We start from the raw sequence: 21,124 nt of genomic DNA, 5'->3' as shown, positions 1-21,124 counted from the left end.
GAACTAAATTGCTTGAAAAATTCCCTATGTTCTTCTCAAAATTCTGTTTCTTCTTTTGTTTAGTTGAACACAGGCCAAAAAAAAAAAAATCATGTCATTTAGAATGGGAATACTGTATGCTAAAGAAGACAGCTGCATTCCTTGGTAATGATTCATTTTAATAAGAAACAGCTTCCCGACTTCACACATTATATCTCCAAACTTGCTGAATTTAGTTTTAACCAGCTTTGTACTGAAACATTTGGATTCTAGATATGTACTAAACACATCTCTTCCATATCCTCACAGATAAGTTTTGAATCCAATGCCCTGGATTCATGTATTGTCTTTTTTCCTTTTAGATAATGTTGGTATGACTATAGGAAAAAGTTGTAGATTTAACTAATCATGAACTTTTTAACATCTTTTAATAATTGTGGCCTAAGTCATTAAAATATTAAAGTGGGCTTTCCTCTCTTGAATGAATTAGCATCACTATCAACTAACATTTTTTAGATAGCAATGTAACATATTGATATTGCACTTTAGGGTTTACAAAATGCTTTACATATACTATTTCATTTGATCCTCACAACAATCCTGTGAAGTAGGTACTAAAACTATGCCCATTTTATTGGTGAGCAAACTGAGGCTGAGAGCGATGTATAGAAGGTTACTCAGCCAATAAGTATCTGAGGTAGAATTTAAATTCAGATCTTTCTGATTCGAAGCCCAGCACTTTATGCTCTGTGTAACTTATGGTACAATCCTAGGTGACATAGGGTTACACAATAATAACAAACAGAAAGTAATTTAAAGCCTTAGAAAACTGTCTCCCCACCAAAAAACAAACAAAACAACAACCTATAAAGTGATTAGTAGAAATAGTATCATCTTTATATTGCCAGTGACATTCTTTGCTCTTGTTGCTTTATTTTTAAGCATGATAACAGTGCAACTCACAAGTCTGGTGTGCAAAGGTTTTATATCCAAATGTCAATTTTTATATACTGACATCAACAATGACAATGCTTGGCTCCATCATGGCATCCTCTATGTACCATAATCCTGAAAGTTTTAGGTGCTTCTATAAGGTGACCGAAGTTATGAAGGAGTGGTCTCAGTCTACCCTATGGAAGGCCAACTGCTCCTCCTGCTGCCACTCTTTAGCTTAACTGAACTAAAATTCACAAAGCATTAAAAGGAGTCACATTGCCTACTGTATTTTTTTTAACTGGCTGGGGATTTGTACCAGTGACCTAGCTTTCTTTGAGACTCTTAGTTAAATCAACTATAATTATTAGCAGCTTTATTCTCCTGCATTTAAAATGTCACGCAAATCCAGCTCTCTATGACTGCAAGGAGCCAAGCTTGGGCAAATATATACAATCACCATTATGGTCCAGTTGATGGAATCTGTACTATACAACCTCTTTTATAACTTTAGAGAATTTTTTAAAGACTTTATCAATTAAACTATGATGTTATGCAGTGGGGTTTATCTTATGGCAGCAAGAATATTATGTTCACTTTATAGATGGAAGGGGGGATTTAAAGTTTATATCTAAAAAGGAAAACAATTCTGAAAAAACGTGTAACAGAACTCTTCCTTTACTAGTATACCTCTTATCAGTTTCATCAGAGATCATGAATTTGAATATATGTTTTAAAAAATCATTCAATTTTCACACTAGGATTTGCTACTTTATGCAGACTAACAACATTAAGTTGAATGGATTATTTGGATGAAAACAAATAATATTCCAGAGGGAAAATAATGAACACCTGAAACTACAAGTACTTAGTTTAACCATCATATATGATGTCTCAAAAAGCAACTAGGAATCAGCAAATTCTAGAAAATAGAAGTGAAACTCAAAAGAAAATTATCTGTCTTCTGGATCTCAGAAAGCATTAATGCCTGCAGATCCAAAAATATACATACACATTAACATGGAATCCTAGAACTGGAAGGGACATCCAACAAACATTTATTGTGCCTATTATGTGCTACATACAGTGCTAAGCACTGGACATATAAAAAGACAGCCCCTGCCCTCACAGATCTCACACTCTAATGGGGGACACAACACACAAACAAATACACAAAGCAAGCCATATATAGGACAAATAGGACATAATTAACAAAGGGAAGGAAATTAGAATTAAGAAGAGTTGGGGAAGGCTTCCTATAAAAGATGCCATTTTAGCTGAGATTTAAAGGAAGATAGGGAAGTCTGTAGGTAGACAAGAAAGGAGAATGTTCCAGGCATGGGGGGTGGCCAAAGAACGTGAAAGAAACATCAAAGGAATTGTCCAAACTACTCATTTTAAAGATGAAAAAATGAATGACTGAACTTTAAGTGACTTTCCCAAAGCCACATTGATAGCAGGTAGTAAGGTTGAGACTAGGCATTCCTAATCTGCAAAATATGAAAGTATATTATATGATCTGCAAGCTAAAAAATAAACTAGAATGCCATCAAATACATTTAGGATTGAAAAAGAACATAGACTGGTCACATGACAAGAGTTAGGGCTAAGAGATGAACTCTCTGTGTGATCTACTGGAATCATAATGTTAAGAGAATACAAAGAACATCACCAATCTGGTGGATGTACCACTTATTGTGAAATAATAGGAGAGCATAGACTACACTTGCCCAGGAATGGAAAGCATGGATGATATCTGCATTACTGGAAGAAATACACAAATATTTGAGTATGATGATAGAACTAAGGTCCAACTTGAACCAGAAAGAAACTAAAAACACCCTATCCCAAGCACTGAAAGTCTTCCACTTTCTCTCTATTTCCCACATGGTCAAGGTTGAAGAATAAGTTTCTAAATGTTGGCAAAAAAGCATTATTATATCTCTCTTTTTATACACTTTGGGAATAAAACTTTCTTTTTTCCTAAATAGAGATTCATCAAAGAGTAACAAATATTCAGATGCTATCAAAGAAAAGAGCATTAAAGAATAGAGATTTTTTTTAAATTTCATTCTAAGCTACAATATAGGTATTTGCAAGCTTTTTGATTATGCATTAAAATGGTAGCTTTTTTAAATCTCACAGAAACTGACTGAAAGATTACTTATTTGTTTTAAATGGCAAAAACTCTAACATGTTCATGAAAGTGACTCAAATATGATTTTGTGGACACAGCTGTTGCTCACTTTAAGATAAAATGATGACCTGTAGTTAGTAGAACTCAGATTGCCACTTCTAGAGGCTGACAATCAAATGATCCCATGAAAGGGATTCTCATCTTTTTTTTCACATCTTTCTACTTGCATACCACTAAAGTTGTATCAAATCAACCTTCACCAAGGGATGAAATAATAGTTCTTTTTCCTTTTAATTATCTTCTTCATGTGTTCCTTTGACCAACCGACAGTTTACAGTGACCATTTACCCCCAACATAAATAATTCTGTAAGTATATTTAGAATGCCTTTAGGGAATACAAAGTGAAAGGGACCTTCAGTAATTATCCAGCCAATTAAACCAATACAGGCAGTCTAATAAGATCTACCAGTTTCTAGAATGCTAGTTCTGGTTGTATTGGGGGTGGAGAGAACACATTTTAAAATTTAAATTTATCATCATTAAATTTTCATTTAATTTGAACCTAGGCAACCAAATAGTAACTCATAAAGTTACTTTCTCCCCCCACCCCCACCCCCACCAGGGTATAGATAGAACAAAAGGAAATGCTCCAGAATTTTTAACATCAAAATCTGTCCTGACTGTGTAATGGTAGATAGGAGGATTCCTTAGTTTATTAGTGATTTAGTGGTTTAGTCAGTTAAAGTAAGAGTATCACAAACACGACTATTTTGTCAAGTCAACAATCATTTATTAAGTGCCTGCAATGTGCCAAGTAATATACAAAGTGATAGTGACACAAAGGCAAAATGAGTAGGTAGGTAGATAGGTAAATAGATAGATAGTTCCTGTTTTCAAGGAGGTGACAATTCAATGGGGGAAATAATATACAAATAACTATGTATGGAAAAAGATAAATACAGGATAAATTGGAGATAATCAGTAGAGGGAAGACACTTCCAAAAAAGGAGGAGGGGTGGTATATATTGAGAAAAGCTTCTTGTAGAAGTGATAATGTTATCTGGGAATTGAATGAAGCCAGGGAATTCAGGAAGTGGAGATGAGGAGAGAGAAAATTCCAGGTATGGGGGACAGTTAATGAAAATGCTCAGAGTCTGGAGATCAAATGTCTTATGCAAGGAACAGCAAAGCTGTCTGAGTTACTGAATTACAGAGTATATAGTGGAGAACACAGTGTAAGACAAATGGAAAGGTAGGAGTAGGCCAGGTAATAAAGGGCTTTGAACATGCAATGAAAGATTTTATATTTGATCCTCCAGGTGATAGGAATGGGGACAGAGGGTGACATAGTTAAACCTGCTTTAGAAAAAGAAATGTCATGAAATCAAAATGGAATGTAATAATCAGCAGGCCAGTGGCTCTGATGTTCTGTGCAAAGCAGTAATTAGAGATAGAAAGTCAATTTGAGCAAAAGCATCATGGGATTCCTAAACCAAAGAGATAGTGATGAAAACATTCACAGCTTCTGAAAGGAGTTATCACATATTCTATAGTGCTCATCATTTATCTGTGCCTAAATTAATTTTGAAAATGATTCCTCTAACATAACAATGTTTGTAGATATGTTTTATGTATGTGTTTTATATAAATACACACATATATGCAAGTATATGTGTGTATATACCTATATAAGATATATACATATATATGTAGTAAAAATCGCTGCTAGAATTTTTATATATAAGGACCAACAATATACTTTCAATTATTAGCCCCTCATCAGAGTCCAGGGAGAAACAATGGGAAATATTAAAATATTTTCCTTCTGGGGAAAAAGAGCTATACTAATTTATCATTAAAGAAATAAAAATTTTTCAGAACTATGTTTAAACTACAACTGAGTTACGCTATCTCCTTTCCTCCTCCCACCAACCACAAAATTAGCTTTTATTCACTTTAATAATACCTTAATTTTTTACAAAGTGCTTTTCAGATATTAATTTAATAGATCTAGTGATGGAAATATTATTAAACCTATATTACAAATAAAAAAATTGAGGCTCAGAGAAATTAGGGTTTGTGAATGGTCACAAAGTTTCTTAATGTCAAAAAAGTATTTATACACAGTCTCTCTAGTTTAGAATCCCACACTCTGCCATGTGATCCTGTTTTCCAACAAGGGTCATTGCACTTAGATTGGGGGGTTTCCTCCACCCTAATAATATCATCTGTTTAAGGTCATTTTGGGAATTTCACAGATACTAAATTCCTCTTACTTCCACCATGGCTTCATACAGCATAGTAATTATTGAGATTTTTCTTCTTGCCTTGGTACTTACATCAGATTTGTGTTTTTAAAAAATCTTGATAAAGCAAAAAATTTTCCCTCTACAAGGGGGAAAAATTAGATCATGATAATAACAATAGCCAAAAATGTACATGGTGCTTTTCATCCATCTTCTCATTCTGTCCTTTCAATGACCTAATTATTGCCATTTTATGGTGCAGGAAAATGATGCTTAGAGGAGTTAAAAGACATGACTAAGGTCACACAGATGATATCAGAGGCTAGATTACTAACCAAATACTGCCCAATTATCTTCTGTAACACAATTGAAACCTTTATTTTCTTAATTTTGTTACATTTCATTTTAAACATATTATATATCTATATTTTAAGAATGATTCAATTTGGGCGTTTTCAACACTGCATTATGCAGTGCTTTATTATTGTATGTCATTTACCAAGTCCTGTGAACCAAAATGTCACTGAGAAGCACACACAAAGCACTCTGCTACATAACACAACAGAAAGCAACTGTTCACAAAGTTCAGTTTATTGACATGTAAGCCTAGACCAAAAAGTAAGTACACTGTACCCTAAGTGTGCTAAAAAAAAGTTTCTCTAGTCAAAAAAACCATTTAAAAACTACACATTTAGAATTTTTCTAGAAGGATACTATACATGCCTACCTACCTTACTCACTACTTCCCCTATTCTCAATGTCTCTCTGTCTCTGTCTCTGTCTCTCTCTCACTTTGTCTCTGTCTTTGTCTCTCCCTTCCTCTCTATATCCACCCCCCTGAAAAAATTAAAAAGTTTGGAAGGATAATTGATGGTACCCTCGGGATTCAGGAAGAAGGCACAAAAAAGCATAGAGGAGTCAGAGGATTGTGGGAGGGAGGGGTACTGTGATGAAAGCAGTGGTACAATTTATCCATGTAAACCTTTAGAGAGTGTTTTAGTAGTTTTGAAGGGATGAGTCTCCTGAAGAAAAAGGTACTACTTGCTAGGTGTTCTAATTAACCTAGGAAAATGTTAACTACTGGGAATCATTGAGGAATCTTTTGAATCATCTATTCTGATGGTTGAGATGAATTTTAGGTCACTTTTCATTACTTAAACCTTGATTTTGTTATTTATATCAAGGACTATTTTCCCACATAAATGCTCTAATACAAGCATTTGTAGTTCATTCATTTCAGCTATGACCCCATTTGGAGTTTTCCTAATAAAAATACTGGAATGATTTTTCATTTCCTTCTTTAGCTCATTTTCAGATGAGGAAACTGAGGCAAAGAGGGTTAAATAACAAGGGTCATCAAACTAGCAAGTGTCTGAGGTTAGACTTGAACTCAGGTCTTCCTGATTCCAGGAGGGGCACTTTATCCACTTCACCACCTACCTGCCCCCATACAGGCATATATATGGTCTGAATGTGTGACAAAGGAGGGAAAAAAGTGGCCATATTTGGGTGGGACATTGATCAATGGTGGTAGTAAAGGAAGATATTTGGGGTGTGGTGTGCATGTTTCAAGACTATCACCATGGTAGGGCAGAATTCTGAGTCTGTTGGTTAGGTTGAATAGAGACAACAGTAGTGATTTCCATATATGATACCGGTAGAAGAAACCCCTAGAACAAAGGGAAAGGGTTCTCAGAAAAGAAGATAACTTACTTAGAAAGTACTATACAACTGATATATTTCATATACAGTTGCCTCTTATTGGCATCAGTGATTTTGTGAGGTGAGCAAACTTATGGGTTGATTACACACACACACACACACATACACAAAATCCTCAGTTCATTTTTATAAGGCAAATACCCCTCCCATCTGTAGTTGCTAACCAATTGCTTGTCATCAGCAGTCCAACATCCTAAAAAACACAGAACCTTGCTCCATCCATTCATTGTACCCTATAACTGCTCAGGCTGAGATTTACATGTAACAATTTGTTTCCTGAATGTCTTATTCTGTTTACTATGAGATAAAATGATATATAAACACACCATGGATAAGCTGAAGTAAAGCTCAACAGGAAGCAAAACAAAACACAACAAACTATTCTACAACGCAAGGCTTTTTACAATTGCTAAGTAAAAATATTTAAAGAAACAATTTGTGTTCAGCCCTATAGATGCCCTTTAGAGTTTCACATGACCCACTACATTTCTATAGGCCTAATTTTCTACCATCCCATCCCTTAGAGTGAAAAACCTAGATCAGAATAGTAGTAGTAATAGATCACCAAAAATATCTCCCTTATAGCAGAGACTTTACAGATGTAAATTGCAATTTATTAGTCTTGTGAATTCGATAGAAACCCATTAAACTCTGTAGAGTTTAGAAAACTCTACAGATAGAAAACAAAATAAACATACATTTTCCCATATTTGTAAAACATTCTCTAATTCTGCATACTAGCCAATTCATAGTCACTCTTTGGCTACATTCTAATGAAGGCATTATCATAAATATTATGCACCAAACATTCTCCAAAAATGCTCATCTCTTTTTTTCAACTGAAGTTCATGGCATTCCCAAATACATTTCTCAACAGTTAATTGAAAAGACATTTTGTCATTTCATGATTTATAAGAATTTAAAATAAATATTAAGGGTAACTTACCTCTTCCCATTGGTGTATATATCTAATTAACCTTGAAAGTCGCAGTAAACGTAAGAGACTGAGAATTTTTGTAAATCTCACAATTCGAAGGGCTCTGGCTGTCTTGTAAACTTCTGAGTCCATTCCTTTTTCTACTATGAGAAAAATATAATCCACTGGTATTGATGAGATGAAGTCAACAACAAACCAACTTTTTAAATAATTCATCTTGATAACTTTAGGGTCCAGGATGATCTCAGAACTGTCTTCATTGACAGTACCAGTCCTAAAATTCATTATCAAGTCCAACAGGAAAACAGTGTCTGATGCCACATTAAAGATAATCCATGGAGTTGTTGTTTGTTCTGTAAAGAATGTGATGCCAACTGGTATGATGACAAGATTTCCAACCATCATTATAAGCATTATTAAATCCCAGTAAAACCTAAAATATTAAAAAAAAGATGTTTAAAAATATTTCTTTATTCACTTCAGTATCACCTCTTGTTTTTCATTTATTGCTTATCTGTAGCCAAATCTTTCAACTAAATTTGAATACTAGTAGTGATTTTAACTTACATTTTATCTTAAAAATGCAAAAAGTAGATTCTGGAAGGAGCATCCTTCAATTAATTCACTAATATAATATAACTTGTATATTGCTATTCTAGGATATTTGCCATCTGAACTCCTTTGATTGAATCAAAATGAATGTATGTGTGTATAAATGCATGTTTCTGTATATGCATGCATGCATATACATGTAGATAGAGTAGAGTTCTATGTCTATTTGTTTGCATAAATGTATGTAACCATATATAGAGAGAGACAAACTCTCAAGTCTAATATATGCTATTCATACTTTACTAAGGGTTGACAATAAACAAAACAATAAATTATACTTTACTAAGTGGCAACAATCAACAAAACAATAAATTAAGCCATGATTTGTAGTAATTTATAGTTTCTTACATATAAATGATCACATGAAAATGTATAAATAGACTTAAAAACTTGTTAGAGCTGGCTCCAACTCACTCCTAGCTAGTATGCTAGAAAACCAAGAAGAGACAAGAACATAGAAGATCCTCAGCAGTCTGCAATTAAAAGCTATGTACATGAAGCCTTCTGAGAAAATGATTTACCTTCAGAATTTCTCTGCAAGATTGTACTTGTTATTTACTGCTATCAAGCATCATTAAGTAGGACCCATAGTATAGGAAGCCTCCTTTATATTCATTAAATTGTACAGATTAAATTAACAAAGATTTATATTTAGCCAACTCATTTTAAATTTGCCAGTGACATCCACTTTTTTTCTATGAGATTTCATCAAATAAAAATTATAATTTTGGAAAAAAATTAAAATATTTTTTCTTTTATTCTTTTAACCTAAAAAATCTAGATCTTTATAATTACCATGCCTATGACTCCTTTTTAAACAATTTTATAAAAACCTTCCTCATTAATCCATTATCAGGACATCTACCTCACCAACTTCTCACATTTCAAATTAAATTTGTCTTTTAAATACATTTCTCACTGATGTAAAAAGCTGTTGACTCCCTTCACATATAGAATTTGATGCTATGGGGAAATTTTCTTTTTTCATTTTATGTTTATAAAACTTAATTAGTGGGGAAGCTAGGTGGTGCAGTGGATAGAGCACCGGACCTGGAGTCAGGAGAACCTGAGTTCAAATCCGACCTCAGACACTTGACACTTACTGTGTGACTCTGGGCAAGTCACTTAACCCCAATTGCCTCACCAAAAACAAACAAAAAACATAATTAGTAACAAGGAACTACTATATTTTTTCTTTAAATGAGTCCTCTTTCAAAATATATTGATGTAAATGTCAATAACTTGTTTACTAGACAAAAGATTCAAAGTTGTTAAAATGCTATTTTTTTGTTTCGTTTTGTTTTTAGTGAGGCAATTGGGGTTAAGTGACTTGCCCAGGGTCACACAGCTAGTAAGTGTTAAGTGTCTGAGGCTGGCTTTGAACTTAGGTACTCCTGACTCCAGGGCCAGTGCTCTATCCACTGTGCCACCTAGCTGCCCCTAAAATGCTATTTTTAAAAATATAAAATTATATAACAAAACAATACATTTGCATGCTGGACACCAAAAAGAAATATTTTAGATACAGAGGTATCCATATTCTGTAGCTGGTGAAATTACCTGAAGCATTTCATTACATAAATAAAATAAATTTCAATTAAATAGAAGCATTAAGCAGACGACAAACTACCGAACCATGCACAATGAATGGAGTAGTAGGGTATTACCTGAAGTCCCCAGCTAACACTATTTCACTTAATCTATATGGAAGATAATAGTACATTCAGGAAGCTTACAGCTCCTCAGTCATGACAGGAATATGAGATAAAAGCAAAGAAATATCTTATCCCTCTCCAGCGGTCTAAAAGGTGGCATACTGAATTCATGCTAAATCTGTCAAAACCTAGACGTTCATTTACACAGGAAATACAAATGTCTGGTGTCAATCATGCAGGTGTTGGCAATTTAATGAAAAGTATTCTTGGTCCCTGTCCAAATACAAGCCCCAAATTCATCAGATCAATTTAAGTATCATCTAAGCTAATGAATAGATGGAAAGGAAATATCATCACACTTTAGATGAAGGCTGAAAAGAAAGAAGAGTGGCTTTTGGCTAGGAAAGAGATCAGGGTTGGGGAATTGGATGGGAAACTGAAGTCAAAGGGTTTGATGAGTATGAAGGAAATCAGTATACATTGTAATAAATTTATTTTGTTAAACTAAGACCAATTACTGCATTTATTTTCACTATAGACAAAGAAGTTCAAGGGTCCATGTATATAGGATGAATAATTCCTTTAAATACACTTATTTTATTGAACTAGCAATTTTGATCTTTTCCAAACTTCTGGGGGAGGAAAAAACCTCCCAACACCCCAATTTCTTTACATTTCCTTTTTTCTTATTTTAGTTCCCAAGTTACTGTCTCCATACATGCCAAGTATTGTAGATTAAGTAGATTATTAAAGATTTAGATTTTTATTTCATAGGATCATAGACTTAAAGTTGGAAAGAACCTTAAAGATTATTAAGTTCCATCCCCTCATTTTGCAAATGAGGAAACTAAGGCATAGAACAGGTTCATAGATTGAGAATTAAAATGGACCTGAGATGCCATAAAGTCCCACCCCCATATTTTACACATAAGGTAACTGAGTCCCAAAATGGTCAGCATAATATTACAGAGTATTTGATTTGCAGTCAGAAAGACCTGAGTTCAAATTCTGTCTCAGATATTTACTAGGTATATGACTCTGTACAGAGTATTCATCCTCTCTGTGCTTAACTTTCCTCATCTATAAAATAAGGGGTTTATACTTTAGGACTTCCGAGGTTCCTTCCACCTCTAAATATATAATCCTAAATCCTTGTGATTTTCCAAAGTTCTTTTTTCTATAATTGACTGGATAAATGTCTCCTTTTTCCACTTCACTCTCCATGTGGAAAAACAAATTTACTGAGATGAGATGATTGAAAAAATAATATAAACAGTAAGAAACATACATACATGCCTTTAAAATAACCAGCAATTTAGATTTAAAAGAAAAGATACCTCATTCAAACCAGATACTTAGCCATTAGTTGGTTTTGGACACTGACTTTTTCACTTTTCAAGAAGTTGTATTGGCATAACAATTACAAACAATATCAGATACGAAAATTATTTACCACTTCTAACCTACTAGGGAGGAATGGAACAATAACAAATTCCAGTCCTATTTTATGATACTAAAAATAACATTTTTTTTGTACTTTAAGACATACTTAATTTTGTTGTTCTGAAAAATAAAAGTAAGTGTTCCTAATGATAAACAGACTCAGGAGGTATTGATTTCCCTCTCACTGGAAGTCTTTATTTCAAAGTTAAAAGACAATTTGGGTATGTTATAGAATAGACTCTTGCTCACAATCAGATTTGGACAAGCTGATGGCTGAAGTTCTTTCCTCATCTGAAAATAGACTGAAACACATTTCTTTTTTGACAATTCCTTAATCTGAAGTTTTGTTTTTATCTGTATTCTCTCACAACCTAGCTAATGTAGTTTTATTTTCCATGACTATCATGTATAATTTATATTGAATTGCTTGAGTTCTTGGGGTGGGGGTGGGAAGGGAGGGAGGAAGAGAAGTTGGAACACAAAGTTTTTTTTAAAAATTTGATGTCAAAATTTAGAAAATAAAATTCTAAAAATTGGGGAAAAAACTATATGCAACGAGGGGCAGCTAGGTGGCGCAGTGGATAGAGCACCGGCCCTGGAGTCAGGAGTACCTGAGTTCAAATCCGACCTCAGACACTTAACACTTACTAGCTGTGTGACCCTGGGCAAGTCACTTAACCCAAATTGCCTCACGAAAAAAAAAATACCTATATGCAAGGGGTGGCTAGGTGGTATAGTGGATAGAGCACTGGCCCTGGAGTCAGGAGGACCTGAGTTCAAATCCAGCTTCAGACACTTAACACTTACTAGCTGTGTGACCCTGGGCAAGTCACTTAACCCCAATTGCCTCACCAAAAAATAAACAAACAAAAAAAACTATATGCAAGGAAGATTTTGAAAGTCAATTCTCTTAGAATGTCTCATACTCATAAGGTCACCTTTAAGCCTGGACATGTCCATTTCAGGAATAATGTTTGGTCACCACTTCTCAGGAAAAATAAGTACAGAAGAAGCAAATAAAACTCAGAATGAGGCTTACATTATTAGGCCATGCTTTAGCGGGTATGTTCTAGTCAGTTTACCATTTGTTTTCAATAGAAATGAGAAAGGTGGTGCCTCTTAACATCCTACACAGGAGAGGTGCCTGACATGAGTCTAGGGAAAATAAGAGAGCAAGAGATAGAGTCCCTAAAGTCCATTTATTGATTGGCTCTTCCTGCTAAGCTTCCAATTAAAGGAGAACCAAGGAATTTATCATTTCCAAACTGCCTAAGTACTGAGGTATCCTCAAAATACTTGGTTCTCTAAGTTGAACCAAAAAAATCAAGTGTACATCTGTGGAAAAAGTATAGGAGGGTATGGAAAAGGTTGAGAGGGCTTATATAAGTTGTAATAAACATCTTTGGAGGAAGTAATCACAGTGATAAGATTACAGGGTGCATTATACTATTGATATATCTCTAAAGAGAACACTTGATATCATGAACATGTTGAGAATATGTGTGTACCTCCCTTAAGAAAATCTGATTTATACGCATGCAAAAGAAACATCTTGATAGTGATTGTGTAAACAACAAAAGTTTTTTTCTTAAACTTTGAAAAAAGATTTACTCTTTCATTATGGAATGGATATTTGAAAAGTAATTATTCAATTTATAAACATCTGATTTACACACTTTTTAAGAATACAGGTATTGAGTAACATGAGGCAACTATCCAGTACATCACTACAAATAAATACACTTAGTTCTTACTACTTCAATGAGATAATGGACCGCCCTTCAAGGCCTCCACAGGAGATAACTGACCTTTAATCCTGAAAGGTTCTCTGATCCATTTTGTTATACTTAAACACTTCACTTCCCACATACAGAGAGGATTCATGCAATGGGTCTAGATCTTTAGGAGAAACACAAAGTTTGAGCTTTTCAAAGTACTCTTCTCAGCTGTGCACATCATTAGATCTAATGTTCTACTTTGCCCTCTTTCAAAGGGAAAAAAAGGTATTACATTTATAGCTTCAAGTCAAAAGCTAGAGTACTCAAATACTGGTTTTACCTTTAGACTACCATCCGAAAACAGTTCAGAGCTTTAAAAATAATTCAGGGCACTAAGTGAAACTTTAGGATAGGTCTTATAAAAAAGCATTTGAACTGACTCTGCCATTATTTTAAACATGTTCATGCTACTTAATTTTTTAATTTTACTAGAGATATCAAATATTTTCTCACATGTGGAGTCATTATTCTCTATCCTGTAGAGGCCACATGTGTAAGATAGGCAGGCAGACAGACAGGTGGATTGATAGACAGACAGATAATTGTTCAGAGATTAAAAAAAAAAACAATCTCAGGGCACTAAGTGAAACTTTAGGCATGGGCATTTTTTAAAAAGCATTTGAATTGACTCTACCTGCTATTATTTGAAACATGTTCATGCAACAATATTACTAGAGATATTAAATATTCTCTTATATGTGGTCCTGATATCCTCAGAGTACATGTGTGTGGGAGAGAGAAAAAGAAAGAGAAACACACAGAGAGAAACAGAGAGAGAGAAACAGAGAGAGAGAGAGAGAGAGAGAGATGAATATTGACTCATAAACATCTCAGAAAGGAGAAGTTGGAACCTTTCCAGAGGAAGGAGAACAATTTGGAAAAAGAGGCCAAAAACCAGGGCAGATGAAGAAAGGTTGAAGAAACCTCAGGAAAAAAAAAGTATGTAGGGAAAACATGATCCTAACATGTGAATTGTGTCATGTGGAAAAGGGATTAGGTTTATTCTAATTGGCCCCAGTGGGCAGAACAACAAGAAAAGATGTTGAGATGCAGATTTAGTTTTGATGTAAAGGGAAACATCCTAGTAATTAGTATTATCCCAAGGTGGAATGAACTGCTTTGGGAGGTAGTGGATTCCCCTCAATAGAGGTCTTCCAATAAAGGTTGGATGGCCATTGATTAGGGATACTGTATGGAAAATTCTAATTCAGTGACAAGTGGAGCCAAAGTGGCTTCTGACTTCCCTTCCAACTGAGATTCTGTGCTTCAGCTGCTTCAACCATCACAGGTATGCCAAGGATGCCCAAATCTTTATGTCCAGCCTAAATTCTCCAAGCTCCAATCTTGCATTTCTTTGTACCTTTGGGTATTTACAACTGGTTATCATCCAAGCAGCTCAAACTCAATTCATGAACTTCTCCTTCTGAACCACCTTCTCCTCATGAATAGTGTTCAGCTGCTCTTCATTATGAAATTATTCTTTTCAATACTTCATTCCTGAAATATTAGACTTCTTTTACTCCTCCCTGACTAGTAGCAATATAAAATCATTCACCAATCCCTAAAGATTTCTTCTCTGTTGTATCTTTAATTTTCATCCCTTTTTTCCACTTCTGATATCCTAAATTTGGGTCCCATTATCATAGGATCATAGCTGGAAAGAACATTACTCCAATTCTTTCATTTTCTAGAAAAGAAAAATGAAACCCAGTGATTTTCTCAGTCACACAGTGAGTATCTGAAAGAGAATTTGGTCCAGGGTCATAACTTAATCTATTTCACTTTCCATGATACACCCATGTTAAACCAAGGACAGTTAGGTAGTGCAGTGGATAGATCATTGGCCCTGAAGTCAGAAGGACCTGAGTTCAAATACAGCCTCAGATACTTGACACTTACTAGCTGTGGGACCCTGGGCAAGTGACTTCACCTCAATTGCCTCAAACAGTTGGGGCCATTTCTAGTTGTCCTGATGTATATCTTGCCACTTGAACCAGATAATTCTGGAGGAGAGAGTGAGGCTGGTGACTTTGCACAGCCCTCCCTCCCTTAAATCCAATTCACTGCAAGTCATGATTGCACTTCCCAATGTCATGGTCCTCTTTGAGAATGAAGGACAAACAAGAATAATGATAAATCAACACTGGGTTGTTCTTTTTGTTTGCTATTTGGTTCTTCTTTAGCTCTAAGCAGTTTGGATAATGGACTTCCAGAAGTAATCTCTCCATTTTATAAACATCTGCAGCAGGGCATATTTTTGATACCTAGGTTATAACCTATATCCCATACTATCACATATTATGGTCAGTGATGTACATCTTTAGTGCCTTATAAAAATTCTGACAGACGTCCCATTATGCCATCAAAGTTTCAATCTCTTGAATGCTCCAACTCCAACAAGATCTACTTGGATGGAAAGACTTTATCACCCTGGAAACACAGTATGATATTTACCAGTATTAAGTATGGTAGGAAGAAAAACAGCTTGAATTGTAATCAGAACACCTAGGTTTGAATTTTACTCTAACACTTATTAACTACGTGACCATGGGGCCACTGCTTAAACTTCAAGTTATTAAGCTTCAATTTGTGTGTCTAAGAGAAAGAAATGCTGAACTTGTGATCTCACTGATTTGGGGAACTTCTATCACTGCAGAATGACAACTTCTCTGCTACTTAGAGTCATAGAGAACTTTCTAGAACAATGAGATCAAACTCAAATAGAAACAGATAAATCCTTGCAGACTGTACATTGACTTCAAAAACCACAAACTAGCATTGCCTATTTTATATTATATTTTTATTTTCCCAATTACTCTTTAATCTATTTCAAGCCACTCTGGGGATGTTTGCATGCTATATGCAGCCTGGGGATTTGACACCTCTGGAGACAAAGAAGTTAATTGGTCCAGGATCATGCACCCAGTGTGCCTCAGAAGTAGGACATGAAAACAGTTCTTTTTGATCCTGAGGACATTATACTATATTGCCGTGTGTATATACATTCATCATACACACACACACACACACACACACACACACACACACACACATATACACATACATAACAATTGATATGTGAACCCATAAACCCATGAGATCTCTAAGAAATGAGAAGAAAAGATGGCCTGTGACAGAGGCCTCAGGTAAACTCATGCCAAGAGGGTGAATAATAGGTCATTATTCAACATTATTCAACAACAAAAACAAACAAACAAAAAACTGAGAAGAAACTACCAGACAGGTAGAAAACGTCAGTATCTTGAAAACTCAGGGATGAAAGAGTAACTAGGAGGAGGTATGCTATAGAATATCATTTATAAAAGTCTATCTGATGCCTTCAATGCTTATGTGGCTTCTTCTCATAATAATTGTATATAGGAAAATGAGTATAAAAGTTGTTAAGGTCCTTTAACAAAAAAGAAAGTCTGTGTTTAAAAATCAAATTTTTTTTGTTGCCTTAGGGTAAAAAATGGAACCAACTATTAGTTCCTTTATTTGCTTCTACAAAGTGAATCTGTGATCTTTCATTTGCATTTAGTTGTAATGGCCTTTCTTTGGGTTTTATTTATATTAAGAATAAAGATCAGTTCTGCTCTTAGTTTATCTACTTTTGGCCTCTAAACAAAGAATTTACATTTAATGTACAAACATTTAAATTAATGTTTATAGAGGGTCTAAAACTCATGTGATTCTTAACATTCTTTGCCCCTTTATCTATTATACTGCCTCCATCACTGAAGAAATGGAAAAGGCTACACTGGACTTAGAGATAAATTGTTTTGTTGTTTTAATTTTTCTCATGGGGTGCATTTCAGAAAAACTTTCACTAGTATACAAGTTTCTTTGGATTAATCATTTTTAGAAATCCTCTCTGATTTATTTTCAATCTGCTTCCCTGCTACAATAATATGTTGGAAGAGAAACTATCTTCCAATTCCCATTAAATGGGGTTATTTTAAAATTTATGTTGCACCAAACTATTAACTTAATATACTGAGAAAAAAAGTATACCTATCCTCCATCTTGTCAAATCAAATGGCTTTTTCTCACCCCCCATTTTTTATTGCCTTTCTGTTGCACTGTATGGTATTGGACAACCTCTCCTTGAAATTCCTCCCTTGTCTTTTGTGGCACTGCACTCTTCTGGTTTCTTCCTACATCACTGACCGCTGCTGTTTCCTTTGCCAAATTTTCTTCCTTCTGGCCACTAATTCTGAACATTCCTCAAGGCTTAGTCTTTGGCCATCTGTTCTTCTCTTTCTACACTCTTTCCCTTGAGGAACTAATTCTGTCTCACAGCTTCAACTATCACTTATATACTGTATCTCCAGGCCTGACCTATTATCTCTAACTCTCTACAGGACATCGTCATTTGGATATCCCACTGGCACCTCAAACTTCTCTGCTACAAAAATATTCTACAAGAGAAATTGTTTTCCTGTTCCTATTAAAAGGGATTACTTTTTTATTGACATTAGACCAAACTATTGATTGAACATGTGGGGGGAGCTATACCTATACTCCATATGATTCCTCCTTCATGTCAAAAACTGAACTCATCATCTTTCCCCAAAAACAACTGCCCCTCCCACCTTCCCTGTTTCTGTAATAACACTACCATCATTTTCAATCATCTGAAAATCATCTTTGCCTCTTCTTTGATTCAATGCTATTGCCTCTTTCTCTACCTAAATTAAAGTCACAAGTCACCGACTTTTGCCTTTTTATGATCAGTCTCACTAGGACCACAGATACATACATCCAGGAGGCAGTTTAACACAGGGCAGAGAGCTAAACATCTCTCCCTTCCATAAGAAGAAAACAAGAGCTTCATTTGCTAAAGGAGTCCCTAAAATTGAGAAAAATTTTTCTAGTCCACCACAGAGCCTGCTTCACTAAGACTATAGGCAACACAGAACTAACCGTCAATGGAACTCCCTATTCACTTTAGACTGAATTTGCCATTGGAAAGAATAGATTTGGGTGTTTGGTGAGATTTGTTTATTAAAAGGGATCTTTTCAATCAGGGAGGAAATAAATGTGAAAAGAGTAGTGTTCTTAAGGAGAGTCACTAAATAGTATTTTCCTTTTTTATTTAATTGAAATCTTAAAGTGTTATTGATTACTATGTCAAGGTCTGGAGATACAAATATTAAAGTTCCTGCCTTCAGGGGGATTTACATGGGGAGGAGAAGTGGGCAGGCTACTATATAACATGTTCATAGATAAGTGAATACAGTATGTATGTATACACCCATACATAATACAAATTAATTGGTGAAAGTTGGGAGAGGAAGGAAACAACTAGAGAAATAAAGAAAGGGTTACTGTAGGGGTTGAACTATATAAGGGAATTTCAAGGTCCATTCCAAATCTAAGAAAAGGATACAACTGGTTCTCCCCCACATATGTTAACAGAGGTTGTCAGTTTCTGAAAGCAACTCTAGACTATCTCAGTTCACTTCAATGAGCATTTGTCAAATGGCCATATGCAATTAGGTTTGTTAAGCACTAGAGATAAAAAGGAATATCTAAGACACAGTACCTACCCTAGAGAAACTTAAAATACCATAAGTAAAGAATGAACAAGATCACAGATAACTATCATACAAGTAAGAATATATGAGACTTAAGGACAAAAACATCATTTATAGCAAAAAGAGATGAGGGATTGGGATAGAGAAGATAAAAACTGAACTGTATTTTAATGAAAATGGTGTGCTAAAAGGTAGTGTGTATACAGGTAGAATAGTGTGCATGGAGGTAGAAGGTAGAATAAAATATTAGTTTGGCTAAAATACAGATGCATTAAAGAAAACAATGTGAAATAGGGCTGTAAAAGAAGGTTGAATCCAGCATGTGAAAAGCTTTGAATGCAAGGTTAAATTTTCATTTTATTTATCAAACAATAGGGAACCATTGGAGATTTCTGCTCAAGGGAGTAATAGTATCAGGTTTGTGGATTAGGAAGATTACTTTGGCAATAGCGTGAATGATGGATATAGAAGAAAAAGATTAAAGGCTAAGAGATAAGGGAAGAATCTATTACAATAGTTCTACTGAGGAATAATGAGGAATATAACTAGGGTTATGGCTATTGGAGTGGAAAAGATAGGGACAGATGGGACATATAGCATAAGTAGAATGGCAAAGAAAAGTCTTGGTAACTGATTAAATATGAGAGATATGGGAATAAGAATTAATAGGAGATGGGGCAGCTAGGTGGCACTGTGGATAGAGCACTGGCCCTGGAGTCAGGAGTACCTGAGTTCAAATCCGGCCTCAGACACTTAACACTTACTAGCTGTGTGATCCTGGGCAAGTCACTTAACCCCAATTCCCTCACTAAAAAAAAAAAAAAAGAGTGAATAGGAGTGTGGTTATAGAATTGGCAGAAACAAAGTACTTAAAAGAATGAACAGGTTTGGGGATAGAAATTAAGAGTAATATTTCAATATATTAAATATGAGGTGATGGTGAAACATCAAGATGTTCATAGGTACAGTTTGAAACATAGAATAGGAATTCAGCAGATGGGTTAGAGAATTTCAATTTGTCAGTCATCTTCAGTAAGAGTGATCATTGAAGCTATTGCCATGGTTTAGTTCATCAAAAGTGAAAGGGGTGGGGCAGCTAGGTGGTGCAGTGGATAGAGCACTGCCCTGGGGTCAGGAGGACCTGAGTTCCAGCCTCAGACACTTGACACTTACTAGCTGTGTGACCCTGGCAAGTCACTTACCCCCAATTGCCTCACCAAAAAAAAAAAAGTGAAAGGGGCTTTGGATAGAGTACTAGGAAAAGCTGAAATTTAGGAAGCAAAACAAGAATAATTACCTAGTAAAGGAGACAAAGATGAAATAATCTGAGGGGCAGGAGATAAAAGATAACAAAATCTCAGAATCAATAAGGGGGTGATCCCAAGAACCAAATGCTACAGACAGATAAAAGGGAATGAGACCTGGATCAAAAGTACAATTGGATTTTGTCATAAGGAGGCTTTTGGTGACCATGAAGAAAGTTGTATAGTAGAGTATCTAGTGGAAGATGTTATATTACAAGGAACTGAGAAGTAAGCATATGTTTCTGAAAATAGATGAAAGGTAGGCAAGAATGAAATATTAACTATGAGAAAGAGGAAATGAATGAACAATATCATGAAAATTCCACTTCTGACCTAGGATTCAAACCTCATCCTGAAAGTTTGGCTTTTTAGCCTTCCAACTGTACCTGTGGCTTTCTATCTTGACCATTCATCCTTATCTTGCTCAGACTCAGACCCTCCACATCTCTTCTTCAGGCTGCCATGCTTCTGGGTTTGAACGTCCTCCTCTCACCTGGAATTCAGTATTTCTCCCTGCCTGTTGGTCTATATAGATGGTGAGCATTCATGATTGTCTTTCCAGGACCCAGACCCACCACACCATTTCCCAGATACTTCTATACCATACCAAAATGTATATGCCCTTTTTCTCCTCCTATCCCTTTGGAACTTTAGTATTGTGAACAATAAACAAATAAGAACTACCATTCCTGGAGATCGTATTAATCAATTGTCCCCTCACTTCAATCATCATTCCTCTGACTTCCCCCATCCAATACATGCCTCCTTGATCAACACTTTCCTTTATTTCTTGTCTATTAATAACTTATTGTTCATTTATTCATTCATTAATTCACT

General features: G+C 35.1%; 1 protein-coding gene across 1 annotated transcript in view; it reads right to left on the bottom strand.

Moving 5' to 3' along the window:
• The window catches only part of HCN1 (hyperpolarization activated cyclic nucleotide gated potassium channel 1), a 539,218-nt gene that overhangs the window by 472,537 nt on the left and 45,557 nt on the right, over positions 1-21,124 (bottom strand). The window contains exon 2 of the mRNA XM_043977644.1: positions 7,965-8,388. Within this exon, the coding sequence (XP_043833579.1) occupies positions 7,965-8,388 (424 nt within the window). The remainder of the gene's footprint in view (positions 1-7,964; positions 8,389-21,124) is intronic.

This window comes from Dromiciops gliroides, chromosome 1 (assembly GCF_019393635.1).
Source record: "Dromiciops gliroides isolate mDroGli1 chromosome 1, mDroGli1.pri, whole genome shotgun sequence".
Classification (NCBI taxonomy): Eukaryota; Metazoa; Chordata; class Mammalia; order Microbiotheria; family Microbiotheriidae; genus Dromiciops; species Dromiciops gliroides.
Note: the sequence above shows the minus strand (reverse complement) of the source record. Positions and strands in the feature narration are given on the sequence as shown.